This window comes from Eptesicus fuscus, chromosome 3, assembly GCF_027574615.1.
Source record: "Eptesicus fuscus isolate TK198812 chromosome 3, DD_ASM_mEF_20220401, whole genome shotgun sequence".
Classification (NCBI taxonomy): Eukaryota; Metazoa; Chordata; class Mammalia; order Chiroptera; family Vespertilionidae; genus Eptesicus; species Eptesicus fuscus.
The window spans coordinates 107,209,738-107,229,713 of NC_072475.1; the positions used below are offsets into that span (position 1 = coordinate 107,209,738).

The 19,976-nt window shown below is 45.2% G+C and overlaps 1 protein-coding gene across 1 annotated transcript in view; it reads right to left on the reverse strand.

Moving 5' to 3' along the window:
• Nucleotides 1-1,007: 1,007 nt before the first annotated feature.
• Nucleotides 1,008-19,976, reverse strand: part of GYG1 (glycogenin 1) — a 48,803-nt gene continuing 29,834 nt past the window's right edge. Inside the window, exons 6-7 of the mRNA XM_054714113.1 lie at nt 5,430-5,649; nt 1,008-1,846 (exon numbers count right to left, since the gene is read on the reverse strand). Of these exons, the coding sequence (XP_054570088.1) occupies nt 1,673-1,846; nt 5,430-5,649 (394 nt within the window). The 3' untranslated portion in view covers nt 1,008-1,672. The remainder of the gene's footprint in view (nt 1,847-5,429; nt 5,650-19,976) is intronic.

A 19,976-nucleotide genomic window follows, 5' to 3' on the forward strand; every position in this document is an offset into this window, starting at 1 on the left:
AAGAAATTAAATTTCCGTTTAGCCATGTTTCTCTGTGCTTTGGATTCTCATGGGAAGAGTTTAGCTCATACCCCCTGATGCAGAGATCCATGGACTTGGAGTATCTTGAGAGACTTCAGAGCACAGCACCTGACAGTGCTTTATGTACTTAGCAACTCAATTCTCCACCAGTCCAAATAATTGTTGCTTATTTTTCCTTCAGGAATAATTTAATATTTCACAATTTTGGGTAAATCCACATGTTCTTCTTGAGCTCTTGTGGTAGACAGCCTCCACGGTGGTCTCCAGTCATTCTTGCCTATAGAATTCCAGACCAGTGTGTATTCATCTACACTGATATCTGATAGGGCTAACCTGTGTAACCAGTGGGATACTGTGGAAATAAAGAAGGGTGACCTTGAAGTTTAGGTCATAAAAACCATTCAAAGTTTCTGCCCAATTAAACCTCGTTTCTTTTTGTGAATGGTCTTCCCTTGTTTTCTTCAATAGAATGATTTCTGAATACTCACTTTAGTTTTAAAAGTTCATTTTGCATCCTACTCTTCCCTAGCTTGCCATCCTTACAACCTATAATCATTTGTACATTTAATAAATATTCTTCACATTTCTATCATTTTAAGCCATGGATAAAAACACCAGAAGACACTGGGGTCCAGTATTGATTCTAACAGTCCTAGAAGATTATTGGGTATGTTCCGAGACTGACAATGAACCCATGATGATTTTAAGGTCACAGCATTCTAAATCTGAATACTCATTTCCTATGGAGATGCAATGTGGGTCACAGATTAGATGAGCTTGATCTCACTTGCATCTATCAGATCCATCCCACCACTGCAGAACTCTAGATTTAATTATATTTCACTATCTGCAAACCAATTTTAAAGCATATATTCTAGTACCAAGTTTTACACTGGTTTTAAAACCACTGACATTCTACAAATTATGAAAAATCCCCCAATACATTTTTTTTTCAAGGGGTAGGAATCCTTAATTAAACTAGATAATAAGATATGGCAATAAGTCTTTATTTTTCATATAAGGTGCCACTGCTCTTTTCAGATATACAGAACTGAATAGAAGCATTTTAGCATGCTGCCTCACTGTACATGGAAAACTGGGGCATCTTCAGACACTAAAGCTGGGGAGGAAAATGGGCTAATGCCATTTGTTGATGGGTTCACTCAGCAGCATTACAGGCTGTCTTCACCTGAAAGCAGAACTGTAATCACTCGGGCAGCCCTGGACAATTCTGAAATGCATGTCTACGAAGGTGTAACAGCAAGCCAGAGACAGATACCATGTCCCGCTCTGAAGAGAGACTGATCTGGCCCCTGGCTCAGCCCGTTTTAAGAGCTGATACAGCCATCTTAATCATTTGAGTTTCCCTTACCACATACGTTGGCAATAAGCATAACAGAATTTCTGAAACATCAGCTGAATAAGTCCAGCTTTAAAAAACAGGCCATTTAACAATTGCTACTTCATTCTCTATTTAACAATTGCTACTTCATAACTTCTGCTGTTATCAGTTGTTGTCCTACAAAAACCCCTTATCTGATGAATTTCAGTGAAAGCCTTGTCTAGCAACTGTAACAGACCCGCTCTAGGTAATAAGCATGAGAAAAAAGTGCCTGTGAGTGGATGTGTCCATGGAAAAGTGGCAGTGTTTCTATTGGAGGTAAGTGTCAAGTTTCCTCTTGATGTTGTCGAAGGAATCTGCTCCCATGTAATCAGCCTGGCCCTGCTCCCACCTCTCCTTCCGTTCTTCTGAGGATACAAAAGGCTGTGCCGCAGCCGGGGTCTCTCCAACGGACAAATGTGACATGGCTCCGGAGACATCTTCCTAGAAAGGAGAGCATAATCAGAGACTCCGTGAGAGCTGAAAATCAGTTTTAGAGAATGCAATAAACTGAAGAAGGTAAGGAAAGCCAGGATGAATTATCATGCAAAGTAGCAAAAACTGAAAAGTATTACGTGAAACAAACAAAAAAGGACACAAAAATACAAGGGTCATATGATTTTTTCCCTAACAAAATGAAGACTTCTTGACTCAGTGAAAACATTTAAGAGAACAAAGTAATTAAGGTCAATGTTTAAGTTCTGCATACCTTTCTAGAGAAGCCACAAGAGAAAGCCAGTGTAGTGTATAGACCAAGTCTGAAAGCTGCAAACAGTTCATTAGAAAGTGTAAGATGATGGACAAGGGAACACAGTCTCATGATACATAAGTCTTGATCTGTCAGCTCAGAAAGGTTGAGAACTTAAACAAAATTATATCTTAGGGCAGTGGTTCTCAACCTTTCTAATACAGTTCCTCATGTTAGAGGAACTGTATTAAAGGGCCATGGCATTAGAAAGGTTGAGAACCACTGCCTTAGAGGCTAAGTTTCAGAAAGAACCTAACCAGAGAGCTGCACCACATACACAAGTTGTCACATCATAAAAGCGAGAGCTGAATGGTTTGAGACCGTGCACCAAACTCATGTGCTTATTCAAGCTTATTACCATGTAGCATCTAATCTTGGAGCTTCTGTACATTTAATTAGCTTAGTTTTGAACTACTGTTTCAATTCCCAGCATCACTTTTCTTGGTTCATAATTCTTAGTCCTTGGGTTGCGAAAGGAACAAAATGAATGTGCAGGAAATGGAGCAAACCTACTCTATATTAGATTCTTATTACATATAGAGACACAATTAACTTCAATTGTACCATAAAGGCATATCAAAGCTATCCTTCAAAAAACTCTAAGGTGAGAAGGTACAGGAAATCTTGGTAGAGAAAAAGCAAGGCGGATGAATACATGTAGGTATTGCTTTTAACAGAAACCGGAAGAACAAAACTTCTGGATTTCTTGTTCTTGTTGCTATATCTACATGCATGTGTAAATGCATATGAATGCATTTAAATATACTGGAACTCCAAGGTACGTGAGTGGATTCCATGGGATTGTATTACAACTGAGGCAACGTGAGTCCTTCCCTTGGGTTAGTTCTGCCTTTGCCTTCCATTTGCAACAGGAATGATTTAGGGAGGCTCTTCCAGAGTCCTCTCCTCACTGTATTTTTCATTAAGGATAACAACGGTCTCAGACCTGGATTTGAGTCCCTGTTCTCCCACTCACTAGTCTGTTACATAATTAAGAGCAGTTATGTAACTTCTTTACACTTCTGTTAATTTTAATATCTATAGAGGAGATATTAACAATAATACTTACTTGATAGACTAGTTTAACTGTTAAATAAAAATACCTAACTTTTCTTGAGCACTTATTATGTGCCAGGCAATATTCCAAGTACTGTACAAGTGTTATTTCATGACCCATACAAAGCAATTAGAGTAAGAATGTAAGCGGTGAGTTATTTTTCCCATTCTCCTTTTCATATTTTGTTACAAGTGCTAATAAGTGAAATGGCTAAAATCTATACCAGAGCAAAGAGAAGTATCTATGCTAATAAAAGGGTAATATGCTAATTAGACCAGGAGACATTCCGGACAAAGCCATGGTGGCGGGGCTGAGGCAGAGGCAGTTAGGGGCGATCAGGCCAGGAGGGGAGGGCAGTTGGGGGCAAACAGGCCAGCGGGGGGGAGAGGGGGGGCAGTTGGGGGAGATCAGGCCAGGGGGGGCAGTTGGGGGTGAGAAGGCCAGCAGGCAGAATGGTTAGGGGTGATCAGGCAGGCAGGCAGGTGAGCGGTTAGGAGCCAGCGGTCCCAGATTGCGAGAGGGATGTCCAACTGCCGGTTTAGGCCTGATCCCTATGGGACAAACATCCCCCGAGGGGGTCCCAGATTGGAGAGGGTACAGGCTGGGCTGAGGGACACCCTCCCACACTGCACGAATTTCGTGCACCAGGCCACTAGTCTCTTATAACCTTAACTAGAGGCCCGGTGCATGAAATTCATGCATGGTGTGTGTGTGTGTGTGTGTGTGTGTGTGTGTGTGTGCGTGCGCGCGCACGCGCGCATGTGTGTGTCCCTCAGCCCAGTCTGCACCCTCTCCAATCTGGGACCCCTCGGGGGACATCCCTCTCACAATCCAGGACTGCTGGTTCCCAACCGCTCGCCTGCCTGCCTGCCAGATTGCCCCTAAATGCTTCTGCCTGCCAGCCTGATCGATGCCTAACTGCTCCTCTGCCAGCCCGATTGCCCCTAACTGCCCTCCCCTGCCGGCCGGGTCACCCCTAACTGCCCTCCCCTGCAGACCTGATCACCCAATGCTGGCCATTTTGTGGCATCCATCTCTGTCCACATAGGGGCAGCCACCTTGTGTGTTGGAGTGATGGTCAATTTGCATATTACCTCTTTATTATATAGGAAGGATAGAAAGGCAATTAACTGATCACTTAGAGTTGATTGTAACTCACCCATAGTTCTATTTTTTATAACTTAATTTGTAACATACAGGCTTTATTTTTAATTTATTGAATTTATTGGGGTGACACTGGTTAATAAACTTAAATACGTTTCAGATGTACAATTCTAAAATACACCATTTGTACTGTGTGTTCACCACCTCAAGTCTACATCCATCACCATTTATCCCCACTTTACCCACATCTACTTCCCAAATATTTAATTTCTCATCCTTTCCCAATTCCTCCAAAAGAGCAAACCTTAGAGGAAGAACTTTAAAGTCAGAAAAGATGCTAAGCACTTTTTTATTGTAAATGTTAATATGTCATTTCCTCTTACAAGATTTTTTTTTAAGATCCTATATAACCACATAGGAGTACAAACATAGTATATCAAAATAATCCTGAAAAAGTATTTATTTATATGTCCATGCTGTAATTTTCACTGAAAATACATTCTTCTGAGCAAATGGCAAAAATAAAATCACTATGTTTAAATGTATGCAGTTTCTAAAACATGAAACATGGCATTCACTGTTTTAGGAATAATCATAGGACAGTTGGACTAAGAGGCTTATGGTTACAATATGTGGGAATATAGTAAAACCTCTAAAACCCTTTCTTATGTTCTCTGATTCGAGGAAATTTGCCAGAAACTCTACTTCCACTTTCGTCTTCGCTGATAACATTTCTCCCTTCTAAGATGAACAGTTTTCTATCCACACAATCTTATCTCTTTGTTAACATACCACCAAATACTCCATGTCTACTGATATACAAAACTTTAAAAAATACAGCATTGCCCAGCCAGTGTGGTTCAGTAATTGAGCTTTGACCTATGAACCAGAAGGTCACAGTTGATTCCCAGTTAGGGCACATGCTCAGGTTGTGGGCTTAATACCCAGTGGGGGTGGGAGGGGGGGTGCAGGAGGCAACCGATGATTCCCTCTCATCACTAATGTTTCTATTTCTCTCCCCCGCTCCCTAACTCTCTGAAATCAATAAAAATATATTTAAAAAAAAGTAAAATAAAAACCACAGCATTAAATCACCTGAAAGAAGAAACAGAACCTACCACATTGAGGTGTGGGTGGGTGTCTGAGATGAGGCCAAACTGCTGCAGCAGAGGTGAAACACTGGTGGTGAAGATGTCCCACCACAAGCTGAGAAACTCAGGGTGAGTCATGGTGGGATCATGGGACTCAGTTTTGACACTTTTTGTTTTAGGATCGTAAGTATAATTCCACGGTTTGATTCGTCCCAGGAAATGCACAACTTTGGCATTTGCACCAAACCTGCCAAGTGAACACAGTTGAAATGGTTAGTGGATTCTGAGCGCCAACAAACAGATAAGCAGCACTTTGTTCGCAGACTTAATAGTGCAGCTTCCATCCCACAGTAGTGGCTGGAAAGGAAATTGAGTTCCCTGGAAAATACTTAGGCATGCTTTTTAAATTATTCAACTGTATGTTAAATAGACACAAAATACAAAAGTATCAGTAGTTCAGTGCAACAACCAAAACACAATTCACTGTGCACAGCAAAGGTACAGCTGCTTAGAAAACCATGTGATATTAGCTACTCAAGTTGAAAATGCTCAGCTTCTGGGCATGTACCCTAAAGAAACTCTCACAGATGTGTGACAGGAGACATAATCAAAATGTTCACAGCAGCAGCACTGGGAGGTAGGTGTGAGCTGGAAACAACTGGATGACCATAAGTTCGGTGAGATGATTGCTGAGCGTGTTCACTCCGTTTCCCAGCCTCTGTGAGGAGTACATGTCCCTGCCTCACTGATGTTGGGCATGCTCAGATGATCTGCTTTGGGCCACTGAATGTGGGCAGCAGTGAACTGTTTTTGTTCACCCTAAGAAGTTGCCACTTCTACAGCAGAGAATGTGGCCTGGGCAGCCTGCAGGTTCCAGACTGAGACGCTTGGAGCAGACAAGGATCAAGCCTGTGGCCTGGCTCTGAACCCAGTGACCAGAGCTGTCCGGGCCTACCCACCAACACATGAGCAAGAAATGTGTGCTTAATGCTGAATGTCACTGAGATCTTATGCTTATTTATACCCATTCTATATTTTTTTCATTAAAAATATTTATTAAATGTCAGTTCATTAAGTATTCCCACTTTATAACTGCTCTTTCAACTTTGGAGGCTTCCATCATTTTTTTTTTCTTCTAGAAACAGACCCACATTCTCAGCTGGTTGAAAGGGGAGGACAGAGAAGGGGAGGCTCATATACCTGCATTCCCATTTCTTTCTCTGGCAAAAAAATTAGCCATGGAGACTTTCCCTTGCAATTTCAAAAGCAAGTATCACCCCTTCACTTTAAAACAAACCTGTCCTGTGTAATAAAGTCCAAGATATATGATCTGATCCGATCCTTCATATCCTTTTTTTTTTTTAAAGGACAACTTCAGGTACATTTATATCATTGAATACAATTCAGCAGTGAAAATGATTTTTTAAAATATGCTGCAAAAAGAAACATACAAATTCAAATAGAAATACATATGAATCCACTTTTATTAGGGCAAAACAAAAAGTACTATTAAAAGAACAAAAGACTATAATCAATAAAAATTTCATATTGGTTCTCTGGCAGAGAGGGAAGCTGTGATGGGAAAGGGGCCAAAAGGAGCTTCTAAGGTACTGGTTATGTCCCATAAACTTGGGTAGTGGGTATTTTAGAAAACTACATTTTTGAATATTCTTTGGTATATACACTATATTTCACAGTAAGAATTAAGAGTGGTTCTATTTTGGCTTAAAGCAGTGGTCGGCAAACTCATTAGTCAACAGAGCCAAATATCAACATTACAATGATTGAAATTTCTTTTGTGAACCAAATTTTTTAAACTTAAACTTCTTCTAATGCCACTTCTTCAAAATAGACTCGCCCAGGCCGTGGTATTTTGTGGAAGACCCACACTCAAGGGGCCAAAGAGCCGCATATGGCTCGAGAGCCGCAGTTTGCCGACCACGGGCTTAGAGGAAATCTATGACTATAAAACTAAATAATGCAGGTGAATACAACAGGTGGCAAAGGAAGGGGTGCTCTAGGAATTCAGGGGCAGGAGGTCACTGCAAGCTAAGGCATTGGGCCGAGGTGCTGAGATGGTGGATGTGACTTGAAGTTTGTACAACTTTACAACAGGAGGAAGCTTTAATAGCAAAAGACAAAATGGGACAGAATCCCTGAGTGCTGGGCTCATGTGTTAGATTTTAGTGGATTTATCCTACAGGCAACAAAAGGATTTGATCATAATACACAGATCAAAACAATGCAAACTATCCATGTAAGCTATCCTACTGCCTAAAGATTTTTTTAAAATGTCGGATACCTGTTATATAGCTGTGATTATCTGAGAGTTTACTATATTCAAGGCCCAAATTATGTAAGGACATGACTGGAAATAACAGTCCGCAAGGTAGATTTTCCTAGTGTTAATAGAGGCTCCTAGTGGTGAGTTGCCTAGAGCCATACAGCTATTAAGTGGTAGAGATGGTATCTGGCACAGTTCTATCTCTCCTATGCCTGAGCTCTCCCCAACCTACCATGCTCTCATTCCAAACTACTTAAGAAAAATAGAGGCTGTTGTCAATTTCCCTCTTAGGATGACTATCCCACCGTGCATTTCTTCTGAAAATGAAAGATACCTGACATCCCCAAGCTAACTCTTCATTTTATACACACAGAGTATTTTACATACACATACACTCACTCAAACTCACACAAGTACTTGCAATTCTATCCTTAAAAGGACAGAAATAATAATGCTCAAATTAGGTATGTGTAAGGCACTATGCTCAGTGCGTGGTCCCAAGAAGCTTTTGTCCAAACAGGGAGATGAGTCATCCAATCCTATCTAATAATAGACAAATATGCAAATTGACCATACCTCCGACACACCCACAAGCCACGCCCACCATCCAATCAGAGTGAGTATGCAAATTAACCCAAACCAAGATGGCTACAGCCACAGAGAGCAAGGTTTCCTAGGTAACAGAGGAAGCCAAGCTTTCTGCCAGCCGTTGCAGGCCTAAGCCTCCACTCAAGCTACAAAGTTTCAATTACAGAAGGTAAACAAATTCAAACAAATGGCGGCAGAATGGAGCTTGAGAGAGCAGGCCAGGGTTGCAGGCAGCAACAGGGGAAGCAAAGCTTTCCACACACCTTGGCCGGGCCCACCCGCTTAAGGCAACAAAGTTTCAATTATAACCCCAACACAAATGGCTGCGGGCCTCGGAGGGAGCCCCAGGCTTGGCTCTGCTCCAGGCTACAAAGTTTCAATTGTAGAAGGAAAATAAATTCCAGATACCAGGGCCTCTGCTTGCGTTGCCAGGGGGCGTGGCCGGCCTGCAAACCACCACAGGCCCCTTGCTCAGGCCGCCCCACAACCCAAGGGAACCCCCACCTGATCAGGGACACTCTTCAGGGCAAACCAGCTGGCCCCCACCCCAGTACCAGGCCTCTATCCTATCTAATAAAAGAGTAATATGCAGATTGAGCATCACTGCAACACACAATATAGCTGCCCCCATGTGGTCAAAGATCCTGCCCCTATGTGGACACAGGATGGCCACCACAAGATGGCCAGCAGGAGAGGGCAGTTGGGAGGCACCTGGCCTGAAAGGGAGGGCAGTTGAGAGGGACCAAGCCTGCAAGGGAGGGCAGTTGGAGGTGATCAACCCTGCAGGAGAGGGCAGTTAGGGGTGACCAGGCTGGCAGAGGAGGGAAGTTGGGGGCAAACAGGCTGGCAGCAGAGTGGTTAGGGGGTGATTAGGCTGGCAGGCCGAAGCGGTTAGGGGCAATCAGGAAGGCAGGCAGGCAAGCAGTTGGGAGCCAGCAGTCCTGGATTGTGAGAGGGATCCCATATTGGAGAGGGTACAGGCTGGGCTGAGGGACAACCCCCCTCCGTGCACGAATTTCATGCACCAGGCCTCTAGTAAAAATAATAAAGGGCCAGGGCGGTGCCAACACTGGAACCATGGGATTCCAGAACAGCCAGAGCAGGCGGGCATTTCCACAAGAGGTTTTGTGCAGAAGTGGCCAGACAAGGCCGGGGAAAGATATGCAGGATTATGATAACTGCCTTCAACAAGTGCCCCAATGGTGATGGGGAAACCATCCCAGCAATACAAACACTTAACTGAAACCAGACAGTGCACAGGTGAAGCGGTGGTGCTCGCTCACCTTCTCAGACTTTCAGTCCTGACTCAAGGTCCCATCTGTCTGCTCCTCCTGTCTTAATTGACCAGGAAGTCTACCCCCATTATTTTCTTAAAGCTAATATAAATGTCACATAGTCATTACATGAGATGTAGAAATACTCATTAAAACATAAATATAGAACAAACTCTATTCCTTTCTAGTCTGTTCTTCTTGACACTTCGAAAATAATTAAGCAGTAGTAACAGTAAAAGCTAACAAAAGGGTGGGGCAAAAGTAGGTTTACAGTTGTTTGTATTGAACATAACACAATAATTAATAAGTAATCCTAATATATAAAAACCCAGGGTCCATAACAACCGACCAAGGGCTCGACCGAACACCAGAAGTCAGTCCTGTAGTCAGTGCTGGGTTGCCGTGGCGACCCAGCACAGACTGCCGCTGGTACGGGCACGGCGACCCAGCACTGACTGCAGAGGGGGCTGCGGATCAGGCCCAGAGAGAGGCAGGGTCTGATCTCCAGCCTCCGTGGCAGCTGCTGATCAGCCGTTGCCTCTCTGTTTCTCTCCAGGCTTCGCCAGCAGCCGTGCCTGTTTCTCTCTGGGCCTCCGTGGGAGCTGCTTATCAGCCCTGCCTCTCTGATCAGGCCTGGAGATAGGCCCAGAGACACTGACTGGCATAAAAACTGACCAGTCAGAACCAAATCTGGGTGAAGTGTGAGGAGCCAATGGCTGCCTAGGAGGTGGAGCTTTTGACGCTGACTGGCATAGAAACTGACTAATCAGAACCAAATCTGGGTCAACTGTCAGGAGCTAATGGCTGCATAGGAGGCGGAGCTTTTGACACTGACTGGCCTAGAAACCGACCAATCAGAACCAAATTGGCCAGTAGGGGAGGGCAGTTGGGGGTGAGATCAGGCTGGAGGGGGAGGGCCGTTGGGAGCAAGATCAGGCCAGCAGGGGAGGGCAGTTGGGGGCAACCAGTCCAGCAGGAAAGGGCAGTTAGGGGTGAGATCAGGTTGGCAGGGGAGGGCAGTTGGGGGCAAGATCAGGCCAGCAAGGGAGGGCAATTGGGGAGGGCAGGCCAGAGATTAGGCCAGCAGGGGAGGGCAGTTGGGAGCAACCAGGCCAGCAGGGGAGGGTAGTTAGGGGTGATCAGGCAGGCAGTCAGAGGCAGTTAGGGGCAATCAGGCAGGCAGGCAGGTGAGTGATTAGGAGCCAGTGGTCCCAGTCTGTGAGAGGGATGTCTGATTGGAGAGGGTGCAGGCTGGGCTGAGGGGACACCCCCTCCGTGCACGAATTTTGTGCACCGGGCCACTAGTATAAGAATAATCAGTTTTGCATACTCATGACTGCAAACCTACTTCTGCCTGCCCTGTAGAGTGCCTCACACATGCCAGGCACTGCTAACTTTTGTATGACTTGTCTCAGTTAACCTCCAAATCAGCTTTGTGAGGAAACCAGAGTGTGAATGAGTAGCTTGTATAGAATCACATAGCTGGTGAGTGGCAGAGCTGGGATCCCACCCATGCCATTGCTCCAAAGCCAAGGCCCTTAACCACAACTAGGCTATTGTTAAAAGGAACTCCCAGAGTTATAAGGATACTAGTGGCCTGGTGCACAAAATTTGTGCACGGGGGGTGGGGGGGGTGGGGAGGGTGTCCCTCGGCCATCCTGCACCCTTTCCTATCTGGGACCCCTTGGGGAACATTCCTCTCACAATCCAGGACCGCTGGCTCCTAACCACTCACCTGCCTGCCTGCCTGATTGCCCCTAACCACTTCTGCCTGCCAGCCTGATTGCCCCCTAACCACTCCCCTGCGGTCCTGATTGATGCCTAACTGCTCCCCTGCAGGCCTGATCACCCTCAACTGCCCTCCCCTGCCAGCACCTGGAGAGTTTCTTACGTGGAGGCACAGCTACTTCAGCTAAGTGTATAATGTTGAATTAGGCCACCCGGAGTTCAGATGCATAAGTTACTTCAAATAAACATTTTTGGAGTGTGTGTGAAAATTTAGGTCTCTTGATATTGAGAGGAAAAAACTATTGCTTTAAAATAATCACAACACCTATTTTAAATATTGTAATGAAATATGGGGGAAAAAACCCTCACACAAAAAGGCTGCAAAAATGTTATTTCACTTTGAAGACAGTAATAACTGAAAATAACAGGTTTCTTTCAGGCCACATCATAAAAAGGTAGTTGCTTTTATATGTCTTAGGCCTATACAAAGGTCTTAAAAGACCCTTGACCCTGCCTTCTGGAGATTTTAGGTTAACACGTTTGTCTTAAAAACTGTGAGATGCCTAATTTTTAGAAACAACCGGCCATACCCCCTTCCTCAATCATATTGTCACATCATCCAAGTTATCTATATATATAAAAGGCTAAGTGACCATCACATCCAAAACCACTGAACGGACGACTGAACAGGCTGTGTGGGGCCACCAGGCCGGCAGTGGGGTTAGTGAGGGGCGACCAGACAACTGAGCAGCAGGCTGCATGGGGCTACCGGGCCCACGGGGGGGGGGGGGGCAGTTGGGAGCAACCAGGCTGGCGGAGTGACCAGGCCGGTGGGGAGGGGGGCAGTTGGGGCGACTACGCCTGCAGGGAGGGCAGTTGGGGGTGACCAGGTCAGCAGGGGGGGGGGGACAGTTAGGTGTGATCAGGCAGGCAGGCAGGTGAGCAGTTAGGAGCCAGTGGTCCCAGATTGTGAGAGGGTGAAAGCTGGGCTGAGGGGACCCTCCAGTGCACGAATTTCGTGCACCAGGCCTCTAATACTTTATAAACAGACTTGATGTGTTACACACATGCAAAAAGTACATAAAGTGGGTAAACTACTTTGCCTTAGAAGTATATATTTAGTAATGACTTAGTTACATTATTTTATTTTTATGAAATGAGAACTGATTGACCAAACCTTTCAAACAGACCCAACAGACGATAAATATCACCATATGTTTGATTCACAGTACATTTGGGCATAAACACTTCAATTACAGCTTTGTGTTTAGTATCAAAAACCTTTTGTGTGCGTGTTTTCGCTACAGATCCCTTGCTCTGCATTACATTTTGAAAACCACCTATTACAGTTAAAGCACCTTTCCAGGTACTCTTCTGAGAAATAGATGCACTTATGCACACAAAGGTGTGTGCACACCTTTTCACACACAAATGTCCATATAATGCCTGCACCACGCTCCCAGCACATGCCCACTGCGTGTGTGCAGCCATGCATCCCGGTTCCGGCATAAACAGGCTGCCCCCGAACACGCCAGAGCCTGGCCAGCCTCCCCAGCAAAGTTTTTTTTTTAACTTACTTTGAAATAGTTTTATTGGCTCATAAGACTTCTGCATATAAAAAAAAAATACCCAGAACACTATGCAGTATTAAATCACAATTACATTTTTTTACCAATTAAAACTTCCCAGAATATACATTTTAAATGGAAAAAAAATCCTCCAGAACTGAATTCTGAAATGACATTATGATTTAAATACTGTGACAAAATAGATAATTCCTTATAACATTAATTTATTGCACAAAGCTGCCAGACACTTCCATATGCATAACCATTGAAGAGTGCAAATGAGCACAATTCAACATCACACACTTAGCTGAAGTAGCTGTGCCTCCACTTAAACTCTCAAATTTCTGGCACAAAAAGTTGGGCTGTTTTAACTTTTACCTGGAAACCAACTTCACAATCCATTTACTCTCTTTCTGGCCATTCCTATTTAAAAAAGAAGAAGAAAGAAGAAAAGAAAGTAATAGTCTCAAAGAGTCAGCATCGCCTCTGCTTGAAGAAATCTCAGAAAGGATATATCCACCCCTATGTTCATAGCAGCACAATTTACAATAGCAAAGATTTGGAAACAGCCTAAGTGCCCATCAGCAGTTGAGTGGATTAAAAAACTGTGGTACATCTACACGATGGAATACTATGCAGCTATAAAAAAGAAGGAACTTTTACCTTTTGCAACAACATGGATGGAAGTGGAGAGCATTATGCTATGCGAAATAAGCCAGTCAGAGAAAGATAAATATCACACGATCTCACTCATATGTGGGATATAATGACCAATATAATTTGATGAACAAGAATAGATTGATCTAGAGACAATTGGTGGTGGGGTAGGGGGGTTTAGAGAGCAACCAAAGGACTTGTATGCATGCATATTAGCATAACCAATAGACACAGACACTGGCGGTGGGGGTCAATTGGGAAAAAAGGAGACATATGTAAAACTTTAGATAATAAAAAATAACAATAATTTTAAAAAAAAAAAAAGAAATCCACTCCTCTCAATTCCTCGGACAGGTATTCCTGGTCCACAGGCTCGCTGTACATGGGGTTGTATTTGTAGCCTTTGCCATAGCCCAGGTCCTTCACAAGCCGGGTTGGTGAGTTCCTTGGGTGCAGCGGGCGGGGGCACAGGCCCCTGGTGGTTCCGCAGGCAGGCTTTGACATTGTTGTAGGCGCTGTACACCTCAACAGACTTTGGGGCTCTGGCAAAATAGACTACACACTGGACCAGAAGCACCTCACATTCAGGCATGACTATGAAGTGACAGCCCTGGTAGGTGGCCACTGCTTGTGGTAATGCGGATGGGTCTGCCAGACCTATGTCTTCACTGGCAAACCTCACCAGCCTCCTTGCCACATACAGCAGGTCCTCTCCTCCTTCGAGCATGCGTGCCAGCCAGTAGAGGGAGGCGCTCGGGTCTGAGCCACACATCGACTGATGAGGAGCAGAGATGCAGCTGTAGTGCTCTTCTCCTGCTCGGTCATATAACATGTGAGACTTCTGGAGGCCTCCCTTCACATCATTCTCTGTGATCAGAACTTTACTGGGAGAATAGGCTTGCCCACTCTTCTTACAAAACATCTTCCTGGAGCTTAACCTGGCCAGCACCGCCAGCTGCAGTCCATTCAGTCCAATTCGGACTCCCCGCAAAGTTAACCTGCATTGCTACACTGGTTGTGGCATGAACCTCTCCACCCCCACGGGGTCTGGGGCCTAAGGCCGCGGCCCACACCCACCCGAGCTGCTCCACCAGGGGCTCCACACTGGGTGGTGGTGGGGGCAGGGCTGCCAGTGCCGGGAGGCGCCTCGGAGTGCCAGCGGGTCTTTATTTTTAGAAGACTGCACTGTACGCAGGGCCCCCAGCACCACCCTGTCCTGGGCTAGGGCCACTGGCGGTTTGAAGGCTGGCCACGCCCCCGATCATGGTGGGGGTCCTCTCTGGGGCACTGGGCTGGCCTGGGCTAGGGGCCATCAGCGGTTTGAAGGCTGGCCACTCCCCTGATCCAGGTGGGGGTTCCCTCACCGTGACCGGTTGTTTGGCCATTTAGGTCGAGACACCTCTTGGCCTTTTATTATTACGATTGTCTGAGGATACAACATTTGTTACTCCATGCATTAGCTCATTGCCTACTGATGATCAACCTAAAAGTTGGAAAAAGTATGCCTAATGAATCCTGAAAACACCCCAAATATAGTCATTGGCAGAGCAACAGAAGGTAACCCATAGGAAAGAAAGCTACAAAGAAATCCAGTTAGTACGGTCTGAAGAATGGCTGGTCTCAGAAGATGCACTATGCATAAAATTCAGAGGAAGGGGAAGAACAAACAAGAAATAGATGGTGCTTCCCCTTAAGTGGACTGTATCTCAGGGCCTCTGAAGCCCCTCGCTCTGTGAACTGGCCTTCAGAGTTCATGGAGAGGACAGGCACGTGGTCCAAGACCCAAGAATGCTACTGTGATGCCGCAAACCCTACACAGTGAGGTTGCCCAGTCTCTGCTGGGAGCAGGACTGCCTACCTCAGCCTTGGGCTCCTTCTGTACCCCCAGGGTCCCAGGTGCTTCTGCAACCTCACCGAACACTAGCTGCATGCTGGTAAACACCTCCTCATGTGGCCCATCTTCCCCTACATCAACCGGAATGCCATTTGGAGACAGTCCACACCCTGGGTTTTGCTGTGGCTCAGGCCTGGGCTCCACCTTCATGAATCTTCAAGCATCTCTTTAATGATAAATCACTGTTGTCCTCTGGGGCCAGAGAGAGGACCCTCCTTCTTCAAAATTACCTTCTTTACCCATTCTACCCTAACAATGTGAAACATTGTATCCACTAGATCAAGCATGTCAAACCTGCGGCCGGCGGGCTGCTACGAGGCCTGCGGCCCACCGGGCGTGAGTTTGACAGGCCTGCACTAGATAGACCTTTCATAGGCAGGGCAGTCCTAGTTTTAAGAAAGTTCTTAATAAGCCTGTTTGACACGGAAACCAAGATCTTAAGGGGCCCTAAATGTGGTTGGAACTGCCCTTTCTGCCCATAGGTGAGGAATTCCTTGGCTGCTAGCAAGATGGGGACGTGTAGGAGGAACAAGAGGCAAGCAGGACTGTGGGAGGCTGCACAGCGTGAGTACCCTCACAACAGCTGCCCAAACTCAGCAACAGAACAAATCACAAATACACGACATGAGTAGGTTTCTTGAAAAAACGGGAAGACCAGAAAGCACTCACGAGGACCCAGAGTGTGACGGCAGAGATGTAGGAGAGGAAGAAAGGAAGGTACTAGGACATGTAGCAATCACGAACCAGCTTCAATGTTCTGGATCGGCCTCTGTCGGCCCTATTTCCGTACAGTAAGAGACGGGATCTCTGTTTTGAGGAATGGAGGTATTACCGCCACACATCTAACAGATCTACAGAAATGATTGGGGATAGGAGGAAAACGGGTTTTGGAGCAAGGACTCTATAGAAAGGGCCTGGGCGAACCACCAAACCAGGGCCTTTTGAGAGTAAAAGGAGTGGGGAAGGGTGAGAAGTGAGGCAGCTGCTAAACGGGAAACATGGGTCAGGAAGGTGGGGGGGAGTGGAGACAGACTCTGAGGTCTTGCACAAGGCAGTCACCACAGCAGATCCCTGGGAACATGAGGGGGACTGGCAGGCCTGACGCTGGCTACCTTACGTGAAGTTTGTGGTTATACAGTTAAGACTCACTAGGTACTAACGGTACAAACAGAACAGTATTTATTCACACGGTAAAGGCGCCTGGAGGGCTAGCTCTCTTAGCTTTCATAATAAAACACTTAGCAAACATGATGAGCAAAAGGTCTCAAATACTGTTTTTGAATCTAGGGTTTCAATGAAGTAGATATAAATTTCATGTAATCATTTTTACGTCTCAATTATGTTGCCTGAGGAATGTTTTAAAAATTCATTTTCTATTATTTTAATCAATTTACTCCTTAGTCATTTATGAAAATCCAAAATGACCATGTCAAAATAAAATAAGAGCTCAGATCATAAGTATAAGAGGAAATTACTTCTTACTTAAAAGAATATTTTAGCCTAAATACAAATCTGGGAGTATTCCTTATAGAAGGGTAAGCCGTGATAATTTTCTGGAATTCTCTTGCTCATCAAAGGCAACAATCAAGTATCTGCTGGAACTTATGCTGCCTGGCTAAAACCAAAAGAACTGATGAATAAGAAGGGGAAATGCTGATGGCACAAGATAGTCTTACCTAACCTCGACCCAGAGCAAGGATAACCAGAAGATTCACTGACTCACTGCTGTTTAGCCATCAAAATACCAGCCAGGAACAATAAACAAGTTGGGAACATATCACAATTGTCTCCAAATTGCTGAGAGGCATTAATTCTGACCCAGTAGTGGGGATTTGTCTCAGCTTGCATGCATCTCTTAAAATAAGTGTTCTAATTTTAACCAGCTGGGATCTCAAAAGAGACCTCCAGATCACAAGACACAGCCTGAACCCAAGCCAGCAATAATACTGCTTAAGTTAGCCGTTAAAATAATCCCAATGACCTGATGTTACCAAAAGATCAGACAGAATTTTCATGATTAGTTAGCAGTTGAGAAATGCAGCTGGTAACGTGTGGACGAGACTACAGAACTATTCAGAATGGAAAAGGAACTAACCCACACAGTGCCCACAGGAGCGAGTCCATGTGGAGCTCATATGTGCAGCAGTGCTCAATTAGGCATGAGAGAGAAAGTACAGCTTGGGCAGCCTTCTCTGGAAGCGCAGAGGCAGGTGGCCACCCTGCACCCATTTCAGCGATGCATATTCTCTGGTGCACGGCCACTCTTGCAACTTCTTAGACTGATTCACACACAACAAATTAGCCACCTCTTCTCTATCCTTAAAATGTCTCTTCTTATCCACTTAGTCTAAATCCAAAGTCATAAATCCGAGTGCCCAAGGGCTGGGCTGGTCGTGTGGAAGAGTAGACCTGGTAGTGTAGGACTGGGGACCATGAGCGAGCACATGTCCCATCATTTGAAGACAGCTGCTTCCCAGCAAACAACTGTGGCCATCAGGAATACACCCAATTTTTCCTTGCCTTTCAAGCTAAATAAAACTCCGAATCATGTTCTGGAAATCAGAACATCGGTACTCAAACCCAGACTAGGACCCAGTTATCCACACTACCTCTCAGCTGGTCACTCTTCACGAAGTAGGCCCGGGAGCCCCGAGGGGCAGGCCCCCGGCAGACTTTCTGGGCACAGTATGTGATCTTTGGTCTCGCCTGGCTGATTGCTTGCGCATTCACTCATTTATTCATTCTTTCATTCAACCAACACACTCTGCCTTCCTTCACAGTATCGTCCCAGTTCTTATCTGAAGCTGATCTCTCCACTTGTGCACAAGGACATGTCCCCTTTCACCTACTCAGGATATCACTCTGGCAAGTCTCCCTTCAGTTTTCTGCAAGATTAGTGTTTCTCTCTCCCTCCTTGATCCCTGCCACCAAACACAAACATGCTGTAACTTCTCCTCTTTACAAAATCACCCTCTCTGGCTCCTATATCCCTATCCAGCTACCAACACATTTCCCTGCTCCCTTTTAGAGAAAATGCCAGCAGAGCTGTCTACATTCAGGATCTCCCATTATCCATTCTCTGGGACCCGCTTCAGCAGGCTTCCCGCTCCACTGGTCCACTGGAGGAGTTCTTGCCACGACACAGATGTGGCCACCACATTCCAGGTCCAGTGCCAGTCCTCAGCTATCCTCTGCCTGACCTGCCACAGCCTGACACAGATGCATCACTCCCCTCCTCCTCCACAGGGTTTCTTTGCTTGGCTTGGACAACACCTCACTTTGCTGGGCTTCTGCTGTGCCGTTCTGACTTTTGTCCCTACTCCTCCAAATTCTCCTGCCTCAGGGCTCAGTCTTCAGGGCTTTCCTCATAATCACTCTCCTGGTCATATCACCTTGTCTCATGGCTATAAATATCACTTATATGCTGACAACTCCTATAATTATATCTCACCAGACCTCTCCTATCTCCCAACTCTTACATCTACTTACTTATTCTACATTTTCACCAGGATGTTTAATATGTACCTCCACCTTAATATATCCAAAATTTAATACACTTAATAGATCTCTAGCAATCCGTCCACAAACCTGATTCACCCACGGTCTGTCCCATCTCAGGAGATGGCAACTCCTTTGTTCCAGCTGTTTAGGCCCCAAGTCATAAAAGTCATCTTGGACATCTTTCTCCCACGTCCCACTGAATATCTGATTTTTTTTCACAACAAGCTGGAAATCTGGGTTTCATGTGAAATTCCCTGATTTTTAAGCATTGACAACTCACGAAAAACAAAACACCTAAGTGAAAGGAACAACAGAGGCCACTCCGCGGCTACCATCACTGTACCTACCATCACCCTGCTGTGAAAGGGAAGGCCAGCCAACCCTGGGGCTGCCTGTCTGGAGACCACCAAGGTTGTTCTGAGCCCAGCAGAGGGATTTTAATTCATGCTGAGCTCCCAGACGCCCACAGGCTCTTTGGGGAGTATAATGGCCTGAATGTTCAGGATAGTCTATTTCAGCTTAAAAATATGGATCACAATTTTACACGAACTTGAAACAAAAAAGAAATTTAACTATCTGCCTGAATTTTCAGCCCTTCTTAATTGCACGGAAAAAAAAAATGTTTCTAGAGATGGATCTCTGCAAAAAAATCAGAAAACAACCCACAAAAAATAAACAAACAGAAAACCCCACCAAAAGCATTTTCTGGCAGAGGGGAGGAAAAATGAGCTCTCTGATCTGGTTTCAGCATTCCTGAACAGGCGGCAAAGGGCTGAGAGAAGGCATCACTTGGAACAGTGTTACCACAGAACCACAGACCTGCTACCCCCAGGGGTGAGCTGCAAGGACACAGCACTAACTCCTGCCAGGCTGCAGGCCAACTGACTAACTGTGGAGCTGCTCCCCAGTTCCCCCTGCATCACACACTCTATGGCTATGCTGATAAACTAAGGAGATTTCCAAAAGAGCACTGTTTTGTTGTGTGAGGAAGACAGGACCATCCTAACCATTTTGGTAATTTAGATCTCAAACTTTTTCTGAGAAATGTACTTAGGGAATATTAAAAAAAAAACACACCAA